This window comes from Tamandua tetradactyla, chromosome 1, assembly GCF_023851605.1.
Source record: "Tamandua tetradactyla isolate mTamTet1 chromosome 1, mTamTet1.pri, whole genome shotgun sequence".
Classification (NCBI taxonomy): domain Eukaryota; kingdom Metazoa; phylum Chordata; class Mammalia; order Pilosa; family Myrmecophagidae; genus Tamandua; species Tamandua tetradactyla.
This window is the reverse complement of record NC_135327.1, coordinates 16,658,007-16,680,275: the sequence shown is the minus strand read 5'-3', so window position 1 is coordinate 16,680,275 and position 22,269 is coordinate 16,658,007. Positions and strand designations below refer to the sequence as shown.

Sequence of the window (22,269 nt, the reverse complement as noted above, 5' to 3'; positions counted from 1 at the left end):
GTTTAAATGTGCTGTTGGATTTTGTTTTGCTTGTATTTTAATTATTAATCGTGTAGTTATCGGTCCATTAAATAATTTAGCTTTTAATTTAAAAGTATTTGTTTTTACTTACACAAGTAATATGTGACTAAATCCTCATAAAAATTCAAACTATGAGCAAAATGTTTTTGACTATATCCAGTCCCTCTGCCCTCCACTGAGCTTTTATTATCAGTTTGCTGTTTTGTATCTCCTCCTACTGGCTGATACAGTGGGACAATGATTAGAAATGTGACACCCAACTGCAGTTTTTGTTCGAAAGGTAGAATCACCAATGGCTGTTAGTTACATGTCAGAGCTGGAAACTCTCCCTCCCCTTTGCTGCATATACAAATTCCATTCATATGCTCTTAGCTTCTCCAGCTCCCCTTATAGTTGTCCAAATATTTAGGTTGAAATAGATAATGCTGCTACTTTTAAGGGTAAAAAGCAGTTGAATATCACCAGTTTCATGTATTTCAACCTAATAGTTTTAAAATTTAATCGATTTATGTGTCAAGTTCTCCTTAAGGGCAAGGGCCAGAGAACATATGTCTTTATAATTCCTTCTAAGACCTGAATTGACTGATCAGACCAAAAGCATCTAATAAAGTCCTGTTGACTGATGAAGCTGAGCTGTCCCCAAAGTAGGTGTCAGTTGTGTTCCATCAGGACTTAATGTGTTGAACTCAGGTTGTCTCCCTTTTCTCTGAAATGCAGTGAAACACTCACCCTCCCTCCCATGAGTGACTTGAATTCTTGTCTCACTGTTTGGAAGTGGGGAGGATTACCTCCTCCTTACGAAACCTTTCTGACCCGTTGGTTACTGTTGAGCCACTGGAGAGGTTTATTTGCATCTGCAGACAGGGTGACACCCGTGGTCAGAGAAGTTTTTTGAGCAGGGGAGATAGGTCAGGCTACTTGAGGATGTAGAGGTCCTGCAGCTCCTCAGTGTGTTGTGAAGTGTCTGGCCAAGGATTTTGAAGTGATTCTGCAGATACAGACTTCCCCGACTTTTTGAAGGCACTGAGCAGTAAAAATTTCTAAAAAATTTTGGGGTTTATCCTGAGTTTGTCAAGTTTTTATTTTGCCAAATAAGGGTATTGAAAATAATTATCTAATTATATACTTTTTATAGTTAATATGTGCTCATGGTACAACATTCAAAACATACAGAAAGATATATATTGAATAAAATAAGTCTCATACTTCCTCTCCAGTTCCCTAACTATCCAGTTCCCTTCCCAAGAGGCAAACCGGGTTGCTTGATCATCCTTCCAGGGATAGCCCACGAATTTACGATAAGGTACGGATGTATTGGTTCTCTCCCCTTCCTCATATAAATATTAGCACATTCAAATACCGTTCTGCACCTTGACTTTTTCCCCCCACTTAACTTAGAGAACTTTTTATATCTGTACATAAAGAGCTGCCTCATTCTTTTATAATAGCCGCATAATATTAGTAAGGGTGTTAAAACCAGTTACTCTTGTTTTATTTAAAAAAGTGTATTTAAACCCCCTAAAGCTAGAAAGAATGTGATTTTAGTATCAAGAACAGTTCTGTAAATTAGGTAAATTTTGCTCTGTGAAAAATTAAATCTCTCTTTTGGCCCAAAGATCTGAGTTTAAAAACTATTGATAGCAATAGTCAACCATTAAAGAAGGGGCTTTTGAATAAGAGTGTTAGGACAGATTGTGCTATTTTAGGGAGATTCACTAGTTTCTGGTAGGCTGAATGAATGAGAGGGGACAAGAGACATATAATTGAGTTTATCTGCATCCTTATCCCCATTTTATGGAGATGAATGGATTTTGGGAATCAGATAAGAATGATTTGTATCATTCATTCTTCAAATCACGTAACTAGCCAGTCTGTTGTCAAGACATCTTTTATTTATAGCAGCTATATTTGGTTTGGATTGGAGCAGGGAGAATAATTTCATGGCTGTTTATTCTTTCTGTTAATATCTTTCAAGTAATTCCTCTATGCATAGTTCAGTGAGGAATTTTGGAGAATACTGTGTGAGGAATGCCAGCATGAAGTGATGGGGCCTGAACTGGCCTAAAGTTGGAAAGGATAGCTGGGGTGTAGGGCCTTGGAATTGAAGAATTGCCATGATATACTACTAATGTGACATACTACTTTTGGGAATAATAGGGAGAACAGAATTCATTTAGTGAACATTTATTGGGTGATCAGTATGTGCAAAGGTAGATTAATGCCTAGCTACTCCCTTAGAGGATAATAGTATAGGGTTAAAGAGAACACACTTTAAAGAGAAACTGTTCATTTAGATAGCACGAGTTTGTTAGGCACTGTGCTAGATATAAAAAAAAACAAGGAAATAGTGCAAATCCAAGTTGAAGGGAGAGAATAAAGGCAGAATCCAAACTTTCTCAATCCAGAATAGCATTCTGATCAATACAAGTGTATATAAAGGAACAATTGCATACAATGTTTATTTTTCTTTATTTTTGGAATGAACAACACCTTTGCATGAGCGAAAAAATTTTTTTTAAGGTACATTGCAAAATTCTCCCTCCTGTTTTTGCCCCTTTGATACCTAGTTCTTCTCTAGTATCAGTCAAGTTTCAATGCCTGAAACAGAAACCAGTTTTGGTATTTGAACCACAGAGGGATTTAGCACAATGAATTGGGTACTTAAACAAAATTTTTGAAAGGGCTGGGGGAGTACTGGGCACTGGGAGCAGGTACTGCCCCTAGACTATAATTTGAAGAGCCCACCTTTGGAGCTATAATCTGGAGGTCAGGAATTCACTGCTGCAGCTGGCTGGCCCAGCTACCACTGCTGCTTGATACCCATCAAGATAATGCCTAGACATTGGACCCTTGTGCACTAGCAGCATCAGCAGACCAGCAGCATCAGCAGTACCTGAGAGCTTATTAAAAATCTAAATTCTTAGGCCCTTGTCAACCTACTGAATCAGAATCTTCATTTTATCAAGATCCTCTGGTGAGTTGCGTATATATGGAAGTTTGAGAGGCCCTGCATTGGAGTACTGTGTCTAGCTGGCTACCACAGTTACTTCTAAACCTTTGGTCTCCATGACCTTGGTTACCATTTGTAAGGGAGTCAGGGAAATATAGTGTTGGTTTTCCTATCTGTAAGTCTAGAAGAGGGGTAGAATGAAGTTGAAAGAGGCCATCTGCTAAGTAAGCTGACTACATCTTCCCTTAAATAACTACTGTTGCTAGTTTCTCGTATTTCCTTCCAGATATTTTATGCATATTTAAGCAAATATGAATATTTTTCTTTTTTCTCTTAAAAAAATAAACAATTGATTTCCACACATAGTTTTCTGCATCTTGCTCTGTTCATTTAGCAGCACATCATGGGAGAGTTTTTCATATCATGACAAATAGAACCATCTCGTTCTTTTAAACAACTGCATAGTATTTCACCTGATGGATTACAAAAATTGCAGTCATTTTAATTTATTGGCACATGTGAAATCTAATGTAGTTGTTAAATGTTTGCGTCCTACCTCTTCTGTGCTCAGTTCTTTTGTATACATTACTTCATTAACCCACATTATAACCCAGTGTGCTGGGTATTCTTCTTCCACTTTACATGAGGAAATTCAGGCTGTATTTAAAGGTTAATTTAATAGTTCATAAACTAAGGAGTAGCCAAGTTGGGATTTAAACCCCAAGTCTATTAGCCTCCATGATCTAATTTGACAGCATTCCATGGAGTCTCTAAATGGCAGACCATTGTTTAATACTTTGAAAACTTTCTCCTATGAAAAGAGGTTTGGAAATGTACCATTTTGGATATTTTGTGTGGGATATTAAAGGCATTTCAAAATTTTTTTTTTCCTGACTCAGGTATCCAGCTCACATAGAAGACATTGACTACGAAGAAGGAAAAGTTCTAATCCATTTCAAACGCTGGAATCATCGTTATGATGAGTGGTTCTGTTGGGACAGTCCTTATTTACGCCCTTTAGAGAAAATACAGCTGAGGAAAGAGGGCTTACATGAAGAGGAAGGATCTTCTGTAAGTTTCATATCTGGGAATTTCTGTAATGGATTGGGTAAAAAACATTGGGCAGTTTGTGTTCTAGCCTTTGCTCTTCAGTGTGCAGTAGCATTTAGAGACCAGTCCTCATTTAGACTGGTAGGTGCAACCCTGAGATCTCTAGGGCATCTTGAAGAATCCCGGTTTTCATCTGTTCAAATGATGTGATTCATGTGACAGTTCATAAATTAACTTGGCTAAACTGCATTGATAGTGGATGGAGACCTTGTATCATTTATGTCACAATTCCATCAGCTTCTAGACAGTGCCTGATATGTGATAGGTCTTTAGTAGTAAATATTTGTTGAATAAATGAATGAATGAATGAATGAATCCTAGAGATCCATAGTATTACAATCTTGCCATTGTTGATGTCTGATCATTTAAGTCATTCCACATGAGGCACTGTGGTAGCCTCATCTTCAAGATCTTTTATAAACTTTCAAAGATCTTGGAATTAATTATATGCATTTCTGTTTTCTAAATTTCAGCACTCTGCCTGGAGCTTTTATGGACTTCAAAATGAAATATGAAATATTAGTTTTGAATTTTTCAAAAGGCATTGAGACATCTGTAGTAGATGTGTTGTCTTTAGAATTGACTGTTCTTCTTGATGCTGTTTTCCAGGTCTAACCCAGATCAGGGAACTTGAACTCTTGCTAGCCACCATGCCCCCCTCATTTTAGGATGAGGTTTAAGATACTTGTCTCTTCTCAGATTTGATTGTTTAATATTCATTCTATACAATTTAACAATGCAAACTTTATCCTGGATATTCTACACTTGCTGTGAAAACAGTATAAAATATTATAGGTTAATGGGTGCTTCCCTTGGAGAAAGGCCGGTTAGAAGTGTGGGAAGCACCAGGTGACTTCTCTGCCTTCCTCAAGATGATGTAGGCTCATTCCTTTCAGTTTATGTACTGGGTGTTCCTGGTGGTCCTGGACACTTAGACTTGCTTTAAGGTGCATATCTTTGACAGAGTAGAATTATTATCAGGGCTGTGTTTTACTTACCCAGACCTACTTGGCCGGTGGGGCCTATGCCCCAGCCTGTTTTGATTCCCAGTGTTCAACAGCAGAAACATTTTCTCCATCCCAATAGTCACCTCCTCTTCATACTCTCTTGTCAAACCCAGCCTCCCTTATGAGTTCTGGTATAGTGTGTGTCCTATGAAATTGGATTTGTAACAGGATCTTTTTTTTTTTTTTAATATTTTTTAGGAATTTCAGATTAACGAGCAGGTCCTTGCTTGCTGGTCTGATTGCCGTTTTTACCCAGCCAAAGTTACTGCTGTTAACAAGGATGGTAAGCCATTTGAGTTGTTGTTTTACTTATGACTTAACTGGGAGATGGTCATATTGGAGTTTGAAAGTATATTTTCAGAATGTATTTATTGCATAGGTTCCTCTCCCTTCAAATTAGTCACTGTGTCAGGACTTAGAAAGAGATTATAAATGGAGAGAAAGCTGAGTAAAGAGGTGGGCTTCCTTTTCCCCCGCCTAAGTTTTAGTCACTTTTTTCTAAAACAGTCACCATTCATCTGTCACTCTGCTTGGAAGTGTGCTGGTACTTGTCGTCTAGAAGTTCTAATATAATTGGTGAATAAACTCCTAATACACTTTTTACTTATTTGTGAATAACTTAGAAAGGAATGAACACCAATAAGTATTTTTTAAAACTTTGCTTATGGATGCAAGGTGATTGAGGGTGTTTGTATCAGAGTTGCTAGTGAAAATTGGGGTGCTGGAATTTAGAACATGGATTGAGGATGCTTTTGCCAGATTTTAGAACATGTGAGGAGACAGGACACGGAGCTTGACTGAAAAAGAGTCTCGTTTTGCTATTACTAGAGCTGGTGGAGGGTTATAAACATAGTATGTGTGGTCAGAATCCTGGCACTCAGGAAATGAACTCGGGGACCAAGTGATATCTTTATTAATATTTTCTAACAGGATAATTTGTGTTATGTCCATGATCTCTGAAGTGAATGTGTAGGACAATCAGACCTCTTATTGCTACTGTTACGGATGACTTCAAGGCCAAATTGGCTTTTCATTCAGTAAAGTCATTCAAGCTTTTATCTAAATGCTAAGGGCTGGATGTTGTACTGACCAAGTTGTTTTGTCTGAAATGGTGAAAAATGAAATACATTTACATGTAGCAGAAATTTCATTTTCTCTATTGCTGCATTTACTCCCACCATACCAGCTGTTAGGCTGGTGAGATGGTAGAATAAACCAGATGAGGGTTATCCTTGAAAGAGAGTTCTTTTGTCTCAGGCCTCCAAAGCAAGGTTATATCTGCTAGGTTATCTAAGCAATTATTGTTCCTGCCATTTATGTTTGATTAAATCTTTTTGGATAGCCCCTTGTTTCCCTAAATTACTTGTAGAAACTTGGGCTCAAATGAAAATTCCGTGTTATTTCTTTTCATATGTTTACATTAACCTAAAAAACTTACTATAAGGAAAACTGGAAAGTTATTAAATTGCCTCAAATCCTTTTAGTAGAAGACATAGTTTATTTTTTCAGATTCTTATTTTCAAGATTAATTTTTTTCTCTTTTGATTGGCTTTTGAAATCATGTGATATGAAATACAGGATTTTTCTTATGCATAGTTATGTCCTAAAAAGTCCATGATTGATTTATTCTGATTGAGTCATATTTTACTCAGTCAGAAGGAGAAAAGGGAGGTAGGAGTTCGGGTGAAGGAGTGGCAAAGGAGGGACAGATTGAGAAAAAGGTGGTTTGGGAGCCGTGGGGGCTGTCTCATAGAGGGATGAAGAGTGTCTTGATGGAGGTAGTGAAGGCTTAAGAACCTGCTATTTGGATCTAATACCTGCAGAGTCCAAAGCTTGGCATCATGAATTAAAACAAACAAAACCCAGAAAAGTAACCCTAATCAGGGCTAAAATAGGTCTACTACATCCAGCCACCAGGAGGAGGCAGAGGCAGGAGCAGGCTGGTGCAGATAAATCATAAAGGGGCTCGGGAGGCCTCACTGCAGCTGTTGGGATATGTGTTGGATGGATTCTGAAGATTTTGAAATCAGTAAGGATTGAAAGTCATTGACCACATTATTGGCCATAGTTATTTAGGTTTCTAAATGTCTCCTTAAATGGGGTTAACTGGAGCTTTAAAAGATGTTCAGCAAGTTTTTTTTTCGATTGTGTTTTCCCCATGATCTAAAATTATAGGGGAGAGAGTCTTATAGCAATGGTTATTCCTAAAATGGTTCATTGCTGCCCCTATACATTGGTTCTACAAGCTCACAATTCTTCCTGGATAAGCTAAAATTTAGTTAATTGAAGGACACTGAAAATGAATGGAGATTTCTACCAAAACCTATTTCCCCAGTGTTGGAAGTTCAGTATTGTGCTGCTACCCTTAGTAATATTTGAGATTAATTGGAAAAGGGAGAAAAAGTCTGGGTTAGTAGAAATCCCGAAATAGAAAGTTAGTGGAATAGGCTGATAGTGGAACAGGTTGGGTGGTATTATTGCTGCATTATACATTGGGTAGGAAAGCTAGCCTTTGTGAGCACTCAGACCTGTGCCTGATTTTGAGATGAAGATACTCGTAGCTCTGTTTTGGGGGTTAGGTTTATCCATGGGGGCCAGTGAGCAGTTTCGATTTCATTGTGATTCATTCCAGTATTTGCAGGATTGGACTTTTTTTCCTTTCACTCTTTTTATGGTGTTTTTCTGCCCTGCCTCAGTTTCCTCTATAACAGAGACTAACACAGCTTAATAGTGCTGTGGCAAAATGTTCCCTTTATTTCCTGTGAAAGTCACTTCTGTCTTATTAGTGCTGCTAGAATGCTAGGGATATAGTGAAGTCACATCCTGTAGATTCTTCTTCAGAATGCTTGGTCTGATTTTCTCTCCACTCTTAGCCTCCTGGGTGATTTAGTTAAGGCTGAGCATTGACTGAGCAGGCTGGTGGGAAGGGGCTTTAACCAGAGCCCCTGGCACCAGGCATGATTGTTCAGAGCTAAATAGTAAGGTGCACGCGTGGTTCAGTGGTAGAATTCTCACCCGCCATGCTGGAGACCTGTGTTTGATTACTGGCTGATGCACTCCCCCCACCCCACCCCAAAAAAGATTTAACAAATGGTGCTGTGATAACCGGATATTCACATGGAAAAGAATGAAATGTGATCCCCGCCGCACAATACACACACACATACACAAATAAACAGGAACTTTAAAGACTCAAGTGAGTTAACGCTTGGAAAATGCAGTGTCTTATTATTTAGCTCTTTTCACCTGGAATGGCTTTCTGTCAATGGGAATTAACCACTTAGTGTAAAGGCTGCCACACCTGGTAGCCTTGTTAGACTTCCTCTCTTTCTGTTGAAATAAAGACAGAGGGTCTGTTTTCAGGGGATATTTGTTCAGAAGCCAGCTGTGGTGAGTTGCCCTGTACTAGGGTTGTTCAGCTTCCCTTTTTTACGTGGGGGATGGCAGAGCTTCTTGTCTGGCAAGGCTTTGTACTTCCAATAGTGGGCCATTCTGTTCTGCATTGCATTCATTCTGGGGAAACTAAAAATGGTTTAGTATTTACAGCAGAGTGAGGAATTGTTCCTTCCTGGTGATCTGTGGTTCTTAAACTCAAGTGAGTGGGTGAGTCAGGTGGGCCATGATGTCTCTTCTCCTTAAAAATGTGCATATTCTTTGGTTTCATGGCTTTCCCCCTCCCCTGTGCAACCCCCTACCCTTCTTTTAGTTTCTTTGGGCCAGTGCCTGAAGTCTGCATTTATACAGGGGATTCTCTGAAATTGGTTTTATTTTTATAGTCTGGTTGAAACAGTTGCTATTTTTTTCATTTTCTTCATGCTATTACTGATCCTACATTTGAAATGTGGGCATGTTTGGCACTGTGTGAACAGCGTTGTACAGGGATAAAAGGAAGATTCAGGCCCCCGCAAACAGGTGTTTGACACTTTATATTCTAGTCTGGGGCAAGGGGTTGGTGCTTCCCTTTTATAGTGGGTTGGTGGATGATAATAATTAGAACCTCTTATTGATCCTTTGCTCTGTGACAGGCCCTATGCTAGGCAATTTCCATATCTTTTCTTATTTCGTTTTCATATAAACATGTAAAGGTTATTGCCATATCAACCCCATCCTTATTTTACAGATGAAGAACTAAGCTCACAGGGGAATCTAAAATGCTTGAGATTACAGGGCGCATCAACGGTAGAGCTGGAATCTCAGTAGAGGTCAGTGGGGCTCCAAAGCTCCAGAACCGTAGGCAGGGTTTCTTGAGACAGCAGGAGTCATGAATTAGGTCCAGGTGTTCACGGGGTTGGGGGGAGAAAAAGTACCTGATGTAATGCCTGGGTGTGGATGGTCTCACTTTCTGGAGCCTGGGGATGCTTTGAGAGCACCGATTGGCATACAAGTTCTGGTCCCAGCTGCTGTGTGGTGATTGCATGCTCTTCCTCTGAACTCATTTGGGTGATTAGAAGTCAAAGAAGAAATTGGAACAGGTGAGCATATTTGGAAATTGTTGGCCACAACCTATGCCCAGCATGTAATATTGCTAAGAGGGCAAGACGTAGGGGAAAGGGGAGGTGTGTCTGTTCCAGGGTTCACCCCCTAAGGCACGCCTGTGGAAACCTCTGGACTTGGAGAAATCACATTTGGAAACTTTGGCATCTCCTGTCAGTGGCATTTTGGAATTCTCTCTGTAGAATGAGTGGGATAAAGAAGGGGCCCTATCATTGTGGTAGATAAAAGAGTAACAGAAATCTACCCTATCCAGGGTCACCTGTTCTTGTTTAGTTAGTCCTAGAGAAGATGTACTTGCTAGCTTCTTTAGTTTGTTCCTACACCCCTTCTGCTATTGCAGTCTGACGTGCTGAGTTCTTTTTTATTAATTTAAAAAATTTTTAAAAACATATGACAAAAAGGGAACACAAACATTCTTAATATATGATCATTCCGTTCCACATATATAATCAGTAATCACAATATCATCACATAGTTGCATATTCATCATCATGATCATTTCTTAGAACATTTGCATCAATTCAGAAAAAGAAAAAGACAACAGAAAAAGAAATAAAAAGAAAACAGAAAAAAAAATTATACATACCATACCCCTTACCCCTCCCTTTATTGATCAGTAGCATTTCAGACTAAATTTATTTTAACGTGTTCCCCCTATTATTTATTTTTAAATTTTTAAAATTAATTTAAAAATTGTTAAAGTACAACAAGAAAGAAACACGTTCTTAACATATGATCATTCCGTTCTACATATATAATCAGTAATTCACAATATCATCACGTAGTTGCATATTCATCATGAGCATTTCTTAGGACATTTGTATCCATTCAGAAAAAGAAATAAAAAGACAACAGAAAAAGAAATAAAATGAAAACAGAAAAAAAATTATACATACTATACCCCTTACCCCTCCCTTTCATTGATCACTAGCATTTGAAACTAAATTTATTTTAACATTTGTTCCCCCTAATTATTTTTATTCCATATGTTCTACTCATCTATTGACAAGGTAAATAAAAGCGTCAGACACAAGGTTTTCACAATCACACAGTCACACTGTGAAAGCTATATCATTATACAATCATCATCAAGAAACATGGCTACTGGAACACAGCTCTACATTTTCAGGCAGTTCCCTCCAGCCTCTCCATTACATCTTGAATAACAAGGTGATATCTACTTAATGCATAAGAATAACCTCCAGGATAACCTCTTGACTCTGGAATCTTTCAGTCATTGATACTTTGTCTCATTTTCCACCTTTTGGTCAGGAAGGTTTTCTCAATCCCTTGATGCTGGGTCTCAGCTCATTCTAAGGTTTTTCTCAATCCCTTGATGCTGAGTCTCAGTGCATTCTAGGATTTCTGTCCCACGTTGCCAGAAAGGTCCACACATCTGGGAGTCATGTCCCACATAGACAAGGGGAGGGTGGTGAGTTTGCTTGTTGTGTTGGCTGGAGAGAGAGGCCACATCTGAGCAACAAAAGAGGTTCTCTTTGGGGGTGACTCTTAGGCCTAATTTTAAGGTAGGCTTGACCTGTCCTTTGTGTGGTTAAATTTCATGTGAACAAACCCCAAGACTGGGGCTCAGCCTATAGCTTTGGTTGTCCACACTGCTTTTGAGAATATCAAGAAGTCAACTTGGGGAGGTTGAATTTTTCCCCGTTCTCACCATTCCCTGACGGGGACTTTGCAAATACTTTTTTATTCACTGATCAAATCACTCTGGGATTTATAGGGGCATCACTCTGGACAAACTCACAAAATCTCATGTCCTACTCAAGGTTCCATGTACTTATGGTGTTCATTTATGCTGTCTACATAAGTTATATTAGGAAATGCACTAGTCAAAATATAAATTTTGTACCAAATAAACATTTTTTACTTTAGTCTCACACATAAATTGAAATTTTAAAATATTAATTGCCATCTGTTTTCAGGACCCTGAAGTAATGACATTCCTTTGTTCTTCCTAATGCAAAAACATTTTTAAAATTTCTACAATTAGTCATTAAAATTATACACTCTAGGCATTCCTAGATTATACCATCTCAATCTTTTATCATCTATCTTTCTGATTTCATTTGTACATGCTGAGTTCTTAACCCTCAGAGGGTCAAGGCCAGGAAGCTTTCTTTCACCTGGCACGTGTAAGGAATGGTCCTTCAGGGATCCTGAAGCAGGTTGCTTTTGTGTCTAGTTAGAGGAGATACAATAGGAAGCACTTATTTTGAGCTCTGTCATCCACATACTATTTCATAGATGAGATTTGTTCTGTGACCACAGAAGATCTCTGCTAGCCACACATGAGAAGATTCCATGGGAAAACATTCTTATTTATACATGAAGCTATTACAGTAGATTTGGGGCTTCTTTCCAAAAGTGGGTGTAGGCCACTCTCATGGGGTGTGTCTTGTTCCCTCTTACTTCATTGAAACCCAAGTTAGACTGCAATTATCATGATTAAGGAAAAATTTCAAGGTGATCTGTTGTAGTCCTTTGGAAATAAAAGGAGTCAGAACCAGGTATCGCTGTCCTAAAGGTCAGTGGTCTCTAAGTCATTGTTTGGATCATTTCAGAGTGGCCAGTGGTGCTCTGGGTCTATGGTTTGGACCTAGGCTGAGGTGTTTGGGGAATAGGTCATGTGGGGTGGTGGTAGAAGAATTGATCATAAGTTAGCAGACAGTCTTGCATTCTAATCCTGAATCTATCTTAAGAGTTACCAGGGAGCTGAGGTACACCTTCATCTACAGACCTGCTTTTTGAGCTTGCCCTCAGGAGTAAGCTTCAACATTTACCTCATATAGCTGAAATTGGTGGACTGTTGGGTAGCATTATTTAATGTTATCCTTTTGGATGTTGGATGATGTCTTTTAAAATATTTTTGTTTTGGTTTAACTGATGCCAAGGTTTTCTTTGTTGATAAGATAGTTAGACTTGGGTAGCTTTATGGGCATTTTAATGTTTAAGATTCATGAGAACTGGATTGTGGCCAGAGCTGGGCCATGGTTGCTTGAAAAGGGGTTTGTTTAGGTCATAGCATTGCTAATCATTACTCTTTTTTGACATCACCCTCACAATGGAGGGAGGAAAGGAACTCGGGCTGTTGTGGTAACTACTAAGTTGATGCTGAATTATGCAGAATTATGTTCATCCTTAGGCTTCCTTTAACATTGCCTGTCATTAATTGCTGATGTTTTACTCAACCAAGGATAACTACATATTCTTACATTTTGTTTTCTAGCCAGTTTCTTTCTGCATTGGTTATACCTGTGACAAAACACATTTCTGGGGCCCAATCCCATAGTTTCTGATGCAGCATTATCTGAAGTAGGGCTGGTAACCTGCATTTCTACCAAGTTTCCAGGAACTTATTGGCTGTTCAGTAGTAGAGCCAGGCATTGTGTGTGAGAAAAACTGCTATGAAGCTTGATATCTGGCTTGGGGAGCCTGCCTTTGAGTTGGGATCTGCTTACATGAAGGTAGACCTAAACGTGTGAGGCTTTGCTGGGCAGGTGCCAAACGAGTCTAAGAGGTTCAGAGCAGAGAGAAGTCACCAGTAGCTGGGAAGTCAGTAAGCTTTTATAAAACTGTTGTGGTTACTTGAGCTGGGCATTTAGGGATCAAGTGGATAAGCAGTTCTCCAGGTACCATTTATTGAAGAGATTGTTCTGTCCCAGTTGAGTTGGCTTGACTGCCTGATCAAAAATCAATTGTCCATAGATGAGAGGGTCTACATCTGAACAATCTGTTCAATTCCATTGGTCAGTATATCTATCTTTATGCCAGTACCATGCTGTTTTGATCACTGTAGCTTCGTAATATGCCTTAAAGTCAGGTAGTGTGAGACCTCCGACTTCATTTTTCCTTCTCAAGATACTTTTAGCTATTTGGGGCACCCTGCCCTTCCAGATAAATTTGGTTATTGGTTTTTCTATTTCTGAAAAGTAAGTTGTTGGGATTTTAATTGGTGTTGCATTGAATCTATTAATGAGTTTAGGTAAAATTGACATCTTAACTATATTTAATCTTCCAATCCATGAACACGATATGCCCTTCCAAATGGATTTCTTTTGCAATTTCTTGTGATTTTCTTTGTATAGCTCTTTTGTGTCCTTAGTTAACTTTATTCCTAAATATTTTATTCTTTTGGTTGCAATTGTAAATGGAATTTTTTTCTTGATTTCCCCCTTAGATTGCTCATCACTAGCATACAGAAACACTACAGATTTTTTTTTTTTTTTTTTTTGCATGAGCAGGCATCGGAAATCGAACCCAGGTCTCCGGCATGGCAGGTGAGAACCTCCTGCTGAGCCACCACAACCCGCCCTACAGATTTTTGAGTGTTGCTCTTGTAATGCTGTACTTATTTATTAGCTCTAGTAGTTTTGCTGTGGATTTTTTTTCGACATAAGGTATCATATCATCTGCAAACAGTGAGAGTTTTACTTCTTCCTTTCCAATTTTGATACCTTGTATTTCCTTTTCTTGTCTAATTGTTCTGGCTAGAAATTCCAACACAGTGTTTAATAACGATGGTGATAGTGGACATTTTTGTCTTGTTCCTGATTTTAGGGGAAACGTTTTCAGTTTTTCCCCATTGAGAATGATGCTAGCTGTGGGTTTTTCATATATTCCCTTTATCATGTTGAGGAAGTTCCCTTCTATTCCTATCCTTTGAAGTGTTTTTAACAGGAAAGGATGTTGAATTTTGTCAGGTGCCTTTTGCTTACCTAGGATGAATCCTGGTTGGTCATGGTGTATAATTCTTTTAATGTGCTGCTGGATTCGATTTACAAGAATTTTGGTAAGGATTTTTGCATCTATATTAATTAGAGAGATTGGTTTGTATTTTCTTTTCTTGTAGTATCTTTGGCTTTGTATGAGGGTGATTCTGGCTTCATAGAATGAGTTAGGTAGCCTTCCCTCCTGTTCAGTTTTTTTGAAGAGTTTGAGCAGGATTGGCACTAATTCTTACTTGAATGTTTGGTAGAATTCACATGTGAAGCCATTTGGTCCTGGATTTTCCTTTTTGGGGAGCTTATTAATGACTAATTCAATTTCTTTAGTTGTGATTGATTTGTTGAGGTTGTCTATTTTTTCTTGAGTCATTGTTGGTTGTTCATGCCTTTCTAGTCAGTTGTCCATTTCATCTACATTGCTGGGTTTATTAGTATAAAGTTGTTCATAGTGTCCTCTCAATACCTCCTTTATTTCTGCAGGGTCAGTGGTTATGTCTCCTCTTCCATTTCTGATCTTATTTTTTGCATCCTCTCTCTTCTTTTAGTCAGTCTTGCTAAGGGTCCATCAATTTTATTGATTTTCTCATAGAACCAACTTCTGGTTTTATTGATTTTCTCAATTGTTTTCATGTTCTCAATTTCATTTATTTCTGCTCTACTCTTTGTTATTTCTTTCCTTTTATTTGCTTTGGGGTTAGTTTGCTTTTCTTCCTCTAGTTCTTCCAAGTAAACATTTACTTCCTTGATTTTTGCTCTTTCTTCTTTTTTGATACAGGCATTTAGGGCAATAAATTTCCCTCTCAGCACTGCCTTTGCTGTATTCCATAAATTTTGATATGTTGTGTTTTAATTTCCATTTGTCTTGAAATATTTACTGATTCTCTTGTAATTTCTTCCTTGACCCATTGGTTGTTTAAGAGAATGATGTTGAAAAAAAAAAAAGTGTGATTTTGGGCTTCCATATGTTTGTGAATTTTCTGGCCCTCTGCCTATTCTTGATTTCCAACTTCATTCCTTTATGATCTGAGAAAATGTTTTGTATGATTTTCATCTTTTTAAATTTGTTGAGATTTGCTTTGTGACTCAGCATATGGTCTATCCTTGAGAATGATCCATGAGCACTTGAGAAGAAGGTGTATTTTGCTGTTGTGGGGTGTAATATTTTATAAATGTCTGTTTAGTCTAGCTCATTTATTGCATTATTCAAATTTTCTGTTTCTTTATTGATCCTTTGTCTAGATCTTCTGTCCCTTGATAAGAGTGGGGAATTGAAGTCTCCAGCTATTATGGTAGATGTGTCTGTTTCTCTTTTCAGTATTTTCAGTGTTTGCCTCATGTATTTTGGAGCATTCTGGCTGGGTGCATAAATATTTATGATTGTTATGTCTTCTTGTTGAATTGTTTCTTTTTTTAAACTTTTTTTTATTAAAAAAAATTAACAAAAAACATTAAGATATAATTCCTTCCACATATACAATCAGTAATTCTTAATATCATCACATAGTTGGATATTCATTGTTTCTTAGAAAATTTGCATCGATTTAGAAAAAGAAAAAAAGACAACAGAAAAAGAAATAAAACGATAATAGAGAAAAAAAAGATTATACATACCATACCCCTTACCCCTCACTTTCATTTACCACTAGCATTTCAAACTAAATTTATTTTAACATCTGTTCCCCCTATTATTTATTTTTATTCCGTATGTTCTACTCTTCTGTTGATATAGTAGCTAAAAGGAGCATCAGACACAAGGTTTTCACATTCACAGAGTCTCATTGTGAAACCTATATCATTGTTCAATCATCAGCAAGAAACATGGCTACTGGAACACAGCTCTACATTTTCAGGCAGTTCACTCCAGCCTCTCCATTACATCTTGAATAACAAGGTGATATCTACTTAATGCATAAGAATAACCTCCAGGATAACCTCTCGACTCTGTTTGAAATCTCTAAGCCATTGACACTTAGTCTCATTTCACTCTTCCCCCTTTGGTCAAGAAGGTTCTCTCAATCCCTTGATGTTAATTCTCAGCTCATTCTAGGGTTTTTCTCATTCCCTTGATGCTGAGTCTCAGCTCATTCCACGATCTCTGTCCCACATTGCCAGGAAGGTCCACACCCCTGGGAGTCATGTCCCATGCAGAGAGGGGGAGGGTGGTGAGACTGCTCATCATGTTGGCTTGGTGGAGAGGCCGCATCTGAGCAGCAAAAGAGGCTCTCTTGAGGGTGACTCTTAGGCTTAAATTTTAAGTAGACTTGACCTATCCTTTGTGGGGTTAAGTTTCATATGAACAAACCCCAAGACTGGGGGCTTAGCCTATAGATTTAGTTGTCTACACTGCTTGTGTGAATATCAAGAATTCAACTTGGGGACGTTGAATTTCTCCCCGCTCTCACCATTCCCCAAAGGGGGCTTGCAAATACTTTTCCAGTCACTGATCAAATCACTCTGGGGTTCATCGGGGCATCACTCTGGACAAACCAACAAAACCTCATGTCCTACCTGAGATTCCAAGTACTTATGACATTCAATCAAACTATCTACATGAGTTATATTAGGAAATGCTCTAGTCAAAATATAAATTTTGTAACAAACATTTTTGCTTTAGTCTCACACATAATGTGATATTTTAAAGTATTAGTTATCATCTATTTTCAGCACCCTGCAATAATGACATTCCTTTGTTTTTCCTCATGCAAAAACATTTTTAAAATTTGTACATTGTACATTTCACTATTATTATACACTCTAGGCATTCCTAGATTATACCATCTTGATCTTTACCATCTATCTTTCTTTCTGATTTCATTTATGTCCCCAGCCCTCTTCCCTCTGTCATTCTCACATGCAGCTTCATTCAGTGTTTTAACATATTTACATTACAGTTAGGTAGTATTGTGCTGTCCATTTCTGAGTTTTTGTATCCAGTCCTGTTGCACAGTGTGTATCCCTTCAGTTCCAATTACCCACTATCTTACCCTATTTCTATCTCCTGATGGTCTCTGTTACCAACGACGTATTCCAAGTTTATTCACTAATGTCAGTTCATATCAGTGAGACCATACAGTATTTGTCCTTTAGTTTTTGGCTAATCTCACTCAGCATAATGTTCTCTAGGTCCATCCATGTTGTTAATACTTCAAAAGTTTATTCTGTCTTAAAGCTGCATAATATTCCATCGTATGTATATACCGCAGTTTGTTTAGCCACTCGCCTGTTGATGGACATTTTGGCTGTTTCCATCTCTTGTCAGTTGTAAATAATGCTGCTATAAATATTGGTGTGCAAGTGTCCGTTTGTGTCTTTGCCCTTAAGTCCTCTGAGTAGATACCTAGCAATGGTATTGCTGGGTCATATGGCAATTCTATATTCAGCTTTTTGAGGAACTGCCAAACTGCCTTCCACAGTGGTTGCACCATTTGACATTCCCACCAGCAGTGAATAAGTGTGCCTCTTTCTCCACATCCTATCCAGCACTTGTCATTTTCTGTTTTGTTGATAATGGCCATTCTGGTGGGTGTGAGATGATATCTCATTGTGTGTTTGATTTGCATTTCTCTACTGGCCAGGGACGTTGAGCATCTCTTCATGTGCCTTTTGGCCATTTGTATTTCCTCTTCTGAGAAGTGTCTGTACAAGTCTTTTGCCCATTTTGTAATTGTACTGGCTGTCTTTTTGTTGTTGAGTTGAACAATCTCTTTGTAAATTCTGGATACTAGATCTTTATCTGATACGTCATTTACAAATACTGTCTCCCATTGTGTAGGCTGTCTTTCTACTTTCTTGATGAAGTTCTTTGATGCACAAAAGTGTTTAATTTTGAGGAGCTTTCATTTATTTCTTTCTTTCTTCAGTGCTCTTGCTTTAGGTGTAAGGTCTATAAAACCGCCCCCAATTATAAAATTTATAAGATATTTCCCTACATTTTCCTCTAACTGTTTTATGGTCTTAGACCTAATGTTTAGATCTTTGATCCATTTTGAGTTAACTTTTGTATCGGGTGTGAGATATGGGTCCTCTTTCATTCTTTTGCATATGGATATCCAGTTCTCTAGGCACCATTTATTGAAGAGACTGTTCTGTCCCAGGTGAGTTGGCTTGACTGCCTTATCAAAGATCAAATGTCCATAGATGAGAGGGTCTATATCTGAGCACTCTATTCGATTCCATTGATCAATATATGTATCTTTATGCCAGTACTATGCTGTTTTGACCACTGTGGCTTCATAATATGCCTTAAAGTCAGGTAGTGTGAGACTTCCAGCTTCGGTTTTTTTCCTCAAGATACTTTTAGCAATTTGGGGCACCCTGCGCTTCCAGATAAATTTGCTTATTGTTTTTTCTGTTTCTGAAAAGTAAGTGATTGGGATTTTGATTGGTATTACGTTGAATCTGTAAATCAATTTAGATAGAATTGACATCTTAATTATATTTAGTCTTCCAATCCATGAACACGGTATGTCCTTCCATCTATTTAGGTCTTCTGTGATTTCTTTTAACAGTTTCTTGTAGTTTTCTTTGTATAGGTCTTTTGTCTCTTTAGTTAAATTTATTCCTAAGTATTTTATTCTTTTAGTTGCAATTGTAAATGGAATTTATGTCTTGATTTCCCCCTCAGATTGTTCATTACTAGTGTATAGAAACACTACAGATTTTTGAATGTTGATCTTGTAACCTGCCACTTTGCTGTAGTGGTTTATTAGCTCTAGTAGTTTTGCTGTGGATTTTTCAGGGTTTTCGACGTATAGTACCATATCATCTGCAAACAGTGATAGTTTTACTTCTTCCTTTCCAATTTTGATGCCTTGTGTTTCTTTTTCTTGTGTAATTGCTCTGGCTAGAACTTCCAACACGATATTGAATAGCAGTGGTGATAGTGGACATCCTTGTCTTGTTCCTGATCTTCTGGGGAAAGTTTTCAGTTTTTCCCCATTGAGGATGAGATTAGGTGTGGGTATTTCATATATTCCCTTTATCATTTTAAGGAAGTTCCCTTGTATTCCTATCCTTTGAAGTGTTTTCAACAGGAAAGAATGTTGAATCTTGTCAAATGCCTTCTATGCATCAATTGAGATAATCATGTGATTTTTCTGCCATGATTTGTTGATATGGTGTATTACATTAATTGATTTTCTTATGTTGAAACATCCTTGCATACCCGGGAAGAATCCTACTTGGTCATGATGTATAATTCTTTTAATGTGTTGTTGGATTCGATTTGCTAGAATTTTGTTGAGGATTTTTGCATCTATATTCATTAGAGAGATTGGTATGTAGTTGTCTTTTTTTGTAATATCTTTGCCTGGTTTTGGTATGAGGGTGATGTTGGCTTCATAGAATGAATTGGGTAGCTTTCCCTCCACTTCAATTTTTTTGAAGAGTTTGAGCAGGGTTGGTACTAATTCTTGCTGTAATGTTTGGTAGAATTCACATGTGAAGCCGTCTGTTCCTGGACTTTTCTGTTTGGGAAGCTTTTTAATGACTGATGCAATTTCTTTACTTGTGATTGGTTTTTTGAGGACATTTATTTCTTCTCGAGTCAAAGTTGGTTGTTCATACCTTTCTAGAAAGTAGTCCATTTCATCTACATTGTTGTATTTATTAGCGTAAAGTTATTCATAGTATCCTGTTATTACCTCCTTTATTTCTGTGGGGTCAGTAGTTATGTCTCCTCTTCCATTTCTGATCTTATTTATTTGCATCCTTTCTCTTCTTCTTTTTATCAATCTTGCTAAGGGCCCAACAATCTTATTGATTTTCTCATAGAACCATCTTCTGGTTTTATTGATTTTCTCAATTGTTTTCATGTTCTCAATTTCATTCATTTCTGCTCTAATCTTTGTTATTTCTTTCCTTTTGCTTGCTTTGGGATTAGTTTGCTGTTCTTTCTCCAGTTCTTCCAAGTGGACAGTTAATTCCCGAATTTTTGCCCAGTCTTCTTTTTTTATATGGGCATTTAGGGCAATAAATTTCCCTCTTAGCACCTCCTTTGCTGCATCCCATAAGTTTTGGTATGTTGTGTTTTCATTTTCATTCGCCTCGAGATATTTACTGATTTCTCTTGTAATTTCTTCCTTGACTGACTGGTTGTTTAAGAGTGTGTTGTTGAGCCTCCACATGTGTGTGAATTTTCTGGCACTGTGCCTATTATTGATTTCCAACTTCATTCCTTTATGATCTGAGAAAGTGTTGTGTATGATTTCAATCTTTTTAAATTTGTTGAGACTTGCTTTGTGACCCAGGATATGGTCTGTCTTTGAGAATGATCCGTGAGCACTGGAGAAAAAGGTGTATCCTGCTGTTGTGGGGTGTAATGTCCTATAAATGTCTGTTAAGTCTAGCTCATTTATTGTAATATTCAAATTCTCTGTTTTTTATAGATCCTCTGTCTAGATGTTCTGTCCAGTGATGAGAGTGGGTTATTGAAGTGTCCAATTATTATGGTAGATGTGTCTATTTCCCTTTTCAGTGTTTGCAGTGTTTGCCTCATGTATTTTGGGGCGTTCTGATACGGTACATAAATATTTATGATTGTTATGTCTTCTTGTTGAATTGTTCCTTTTATTAGTACATAGTATCCTTCTTTGTCTCTTTTAACTGTTTTACATTTGGAGTCTAATTTGTTGGATATTCGTATAGCTACTCCTGCTCTTTTCTGGTTGTTAGTTGTAAGAAATATCTTTTCCCAACCTTTCACTTTCAACCTATGTTTGTCTTTGCGTCTAAGATGTGTTTCCTGTAGACAGCATACAGAAGGATCCTGTTTTTTTTTTTTTTTTTTTTCTTTTTTTACATGGGCTGGTACCGGGAATCGAACCCAGGTCCTCTGGCATGGCAGGCAAGCGTCCTTGCCTGCTCAGCTACCGTGGCCCACCCAAGGATCCTGTTTTTTAATCCATTCTGCCAGTCTATGTCTTTTGATTGGGGAGTTCAATCCATTTACATTTAGTGTTATTACTGCTTGGGTAGTACTTTCCTCTACCATTTTGCCTTTTGTATTTTATATGTCATATCTAATTTTCCTTCTTTCTACACTCTTCTCCACACCTCTCTCTTCTGTCTTTTCTTATCTGTCTCTAATACTCCCTTTAGTATTGCTTGCAGAGCTGGGCTCTTGGTCACAAATACTCTCAGTGACTTTTTGTCTGAAAATGTTTTAATTTCTCCCTCATTTTTGAAGGACAATTTTGCTGGGTATAGAATTCTTGGTTGGCAGTTTTTCTCTTTTAGTGATTTAAATATATCATCCCACTGTCTTCTCGTCTCCATGGGTTCTGCTGAGAAATCTACACATAGTCTTATTGGGTTTCCCTTGTATGTGATGGATTGCTTTTCTCTTGCTGCTTTCAAGGTCCTCTCTTTCCCTTTGACCTCTGACATTCTGACTAGTAAGTGTCTTGCAGAACGTCTACTTGGATCTATTCTCTTTGGGGTACGCTGCACTTCTTGAATCTGTAATTTTAGGTCTTTCATAAGAGTTGGGAAATTTTCAGTGATAATTTCTTCCCTTAGTTTTTCTCCTCCTTTTCCCTTCTCTTCTCCTTCCATGACACCCACAACACGTATATTTGTGCACTTCATATTATCATTTAATTCCCTGTGTCCCTGCTCATATTTTTCCATTCTTTTCCTTATAGTTTCTGTTTCTGTTTGGGTTTCACATGTTCCATGCTCCAGTTCACTAATCCTAATAACCTCTGTCTCTTGAAATCTACCATTGTAGGTTTCCGTTGGTTTTTTCATCTCTTCTACTGTGTCTTTCATTCCCATAAGTTCGGTGATTTGTTTTTTCAGACTTCCCATTTCTTCTTTTTGTTCATTCCTTGCCTTCTTCATATCCTCCCTGAATTCATTGATTTGGTTTTTGATGAGGTTTTCCATTTCTGTTTGTATATTCTGAATTAATTGTTTCAGCTCCTGTATCTTATTTGAACTATTG

At 37.8% G+C, this 22,269-nt stretch overlaps 1 protein-coding gene across 5 annotated transcripts in view; it reads left to right on the top strand.

The window, feature by feature from the left end:
- Positions 1 to 22,269, top strand: part of PHF20 (PHD finger protein 20) — a 212,832-nt gene that overhangs the window by 56,807 nt on the left and 133,756 nt on the right. For all 5 annotated transcript variants that reach the window (XM_077169888.1, XM_077169871.1, XM_077169880.1 and 2 more), the window contains 2 exons: positions 3,871 to 4,042; positions 5,287 to 5,371. In XM_077169888.1, the coding sequence (XP_077026003.1) occupies positions 3,871 to 4,042; positions 5,287 to 5,371 (257 nt within the window). The remainder of the gene's footprint in view (positions 1 to 3,870; positions 4,043 to 5,286; positions 5,372 to 22,269) is intronic.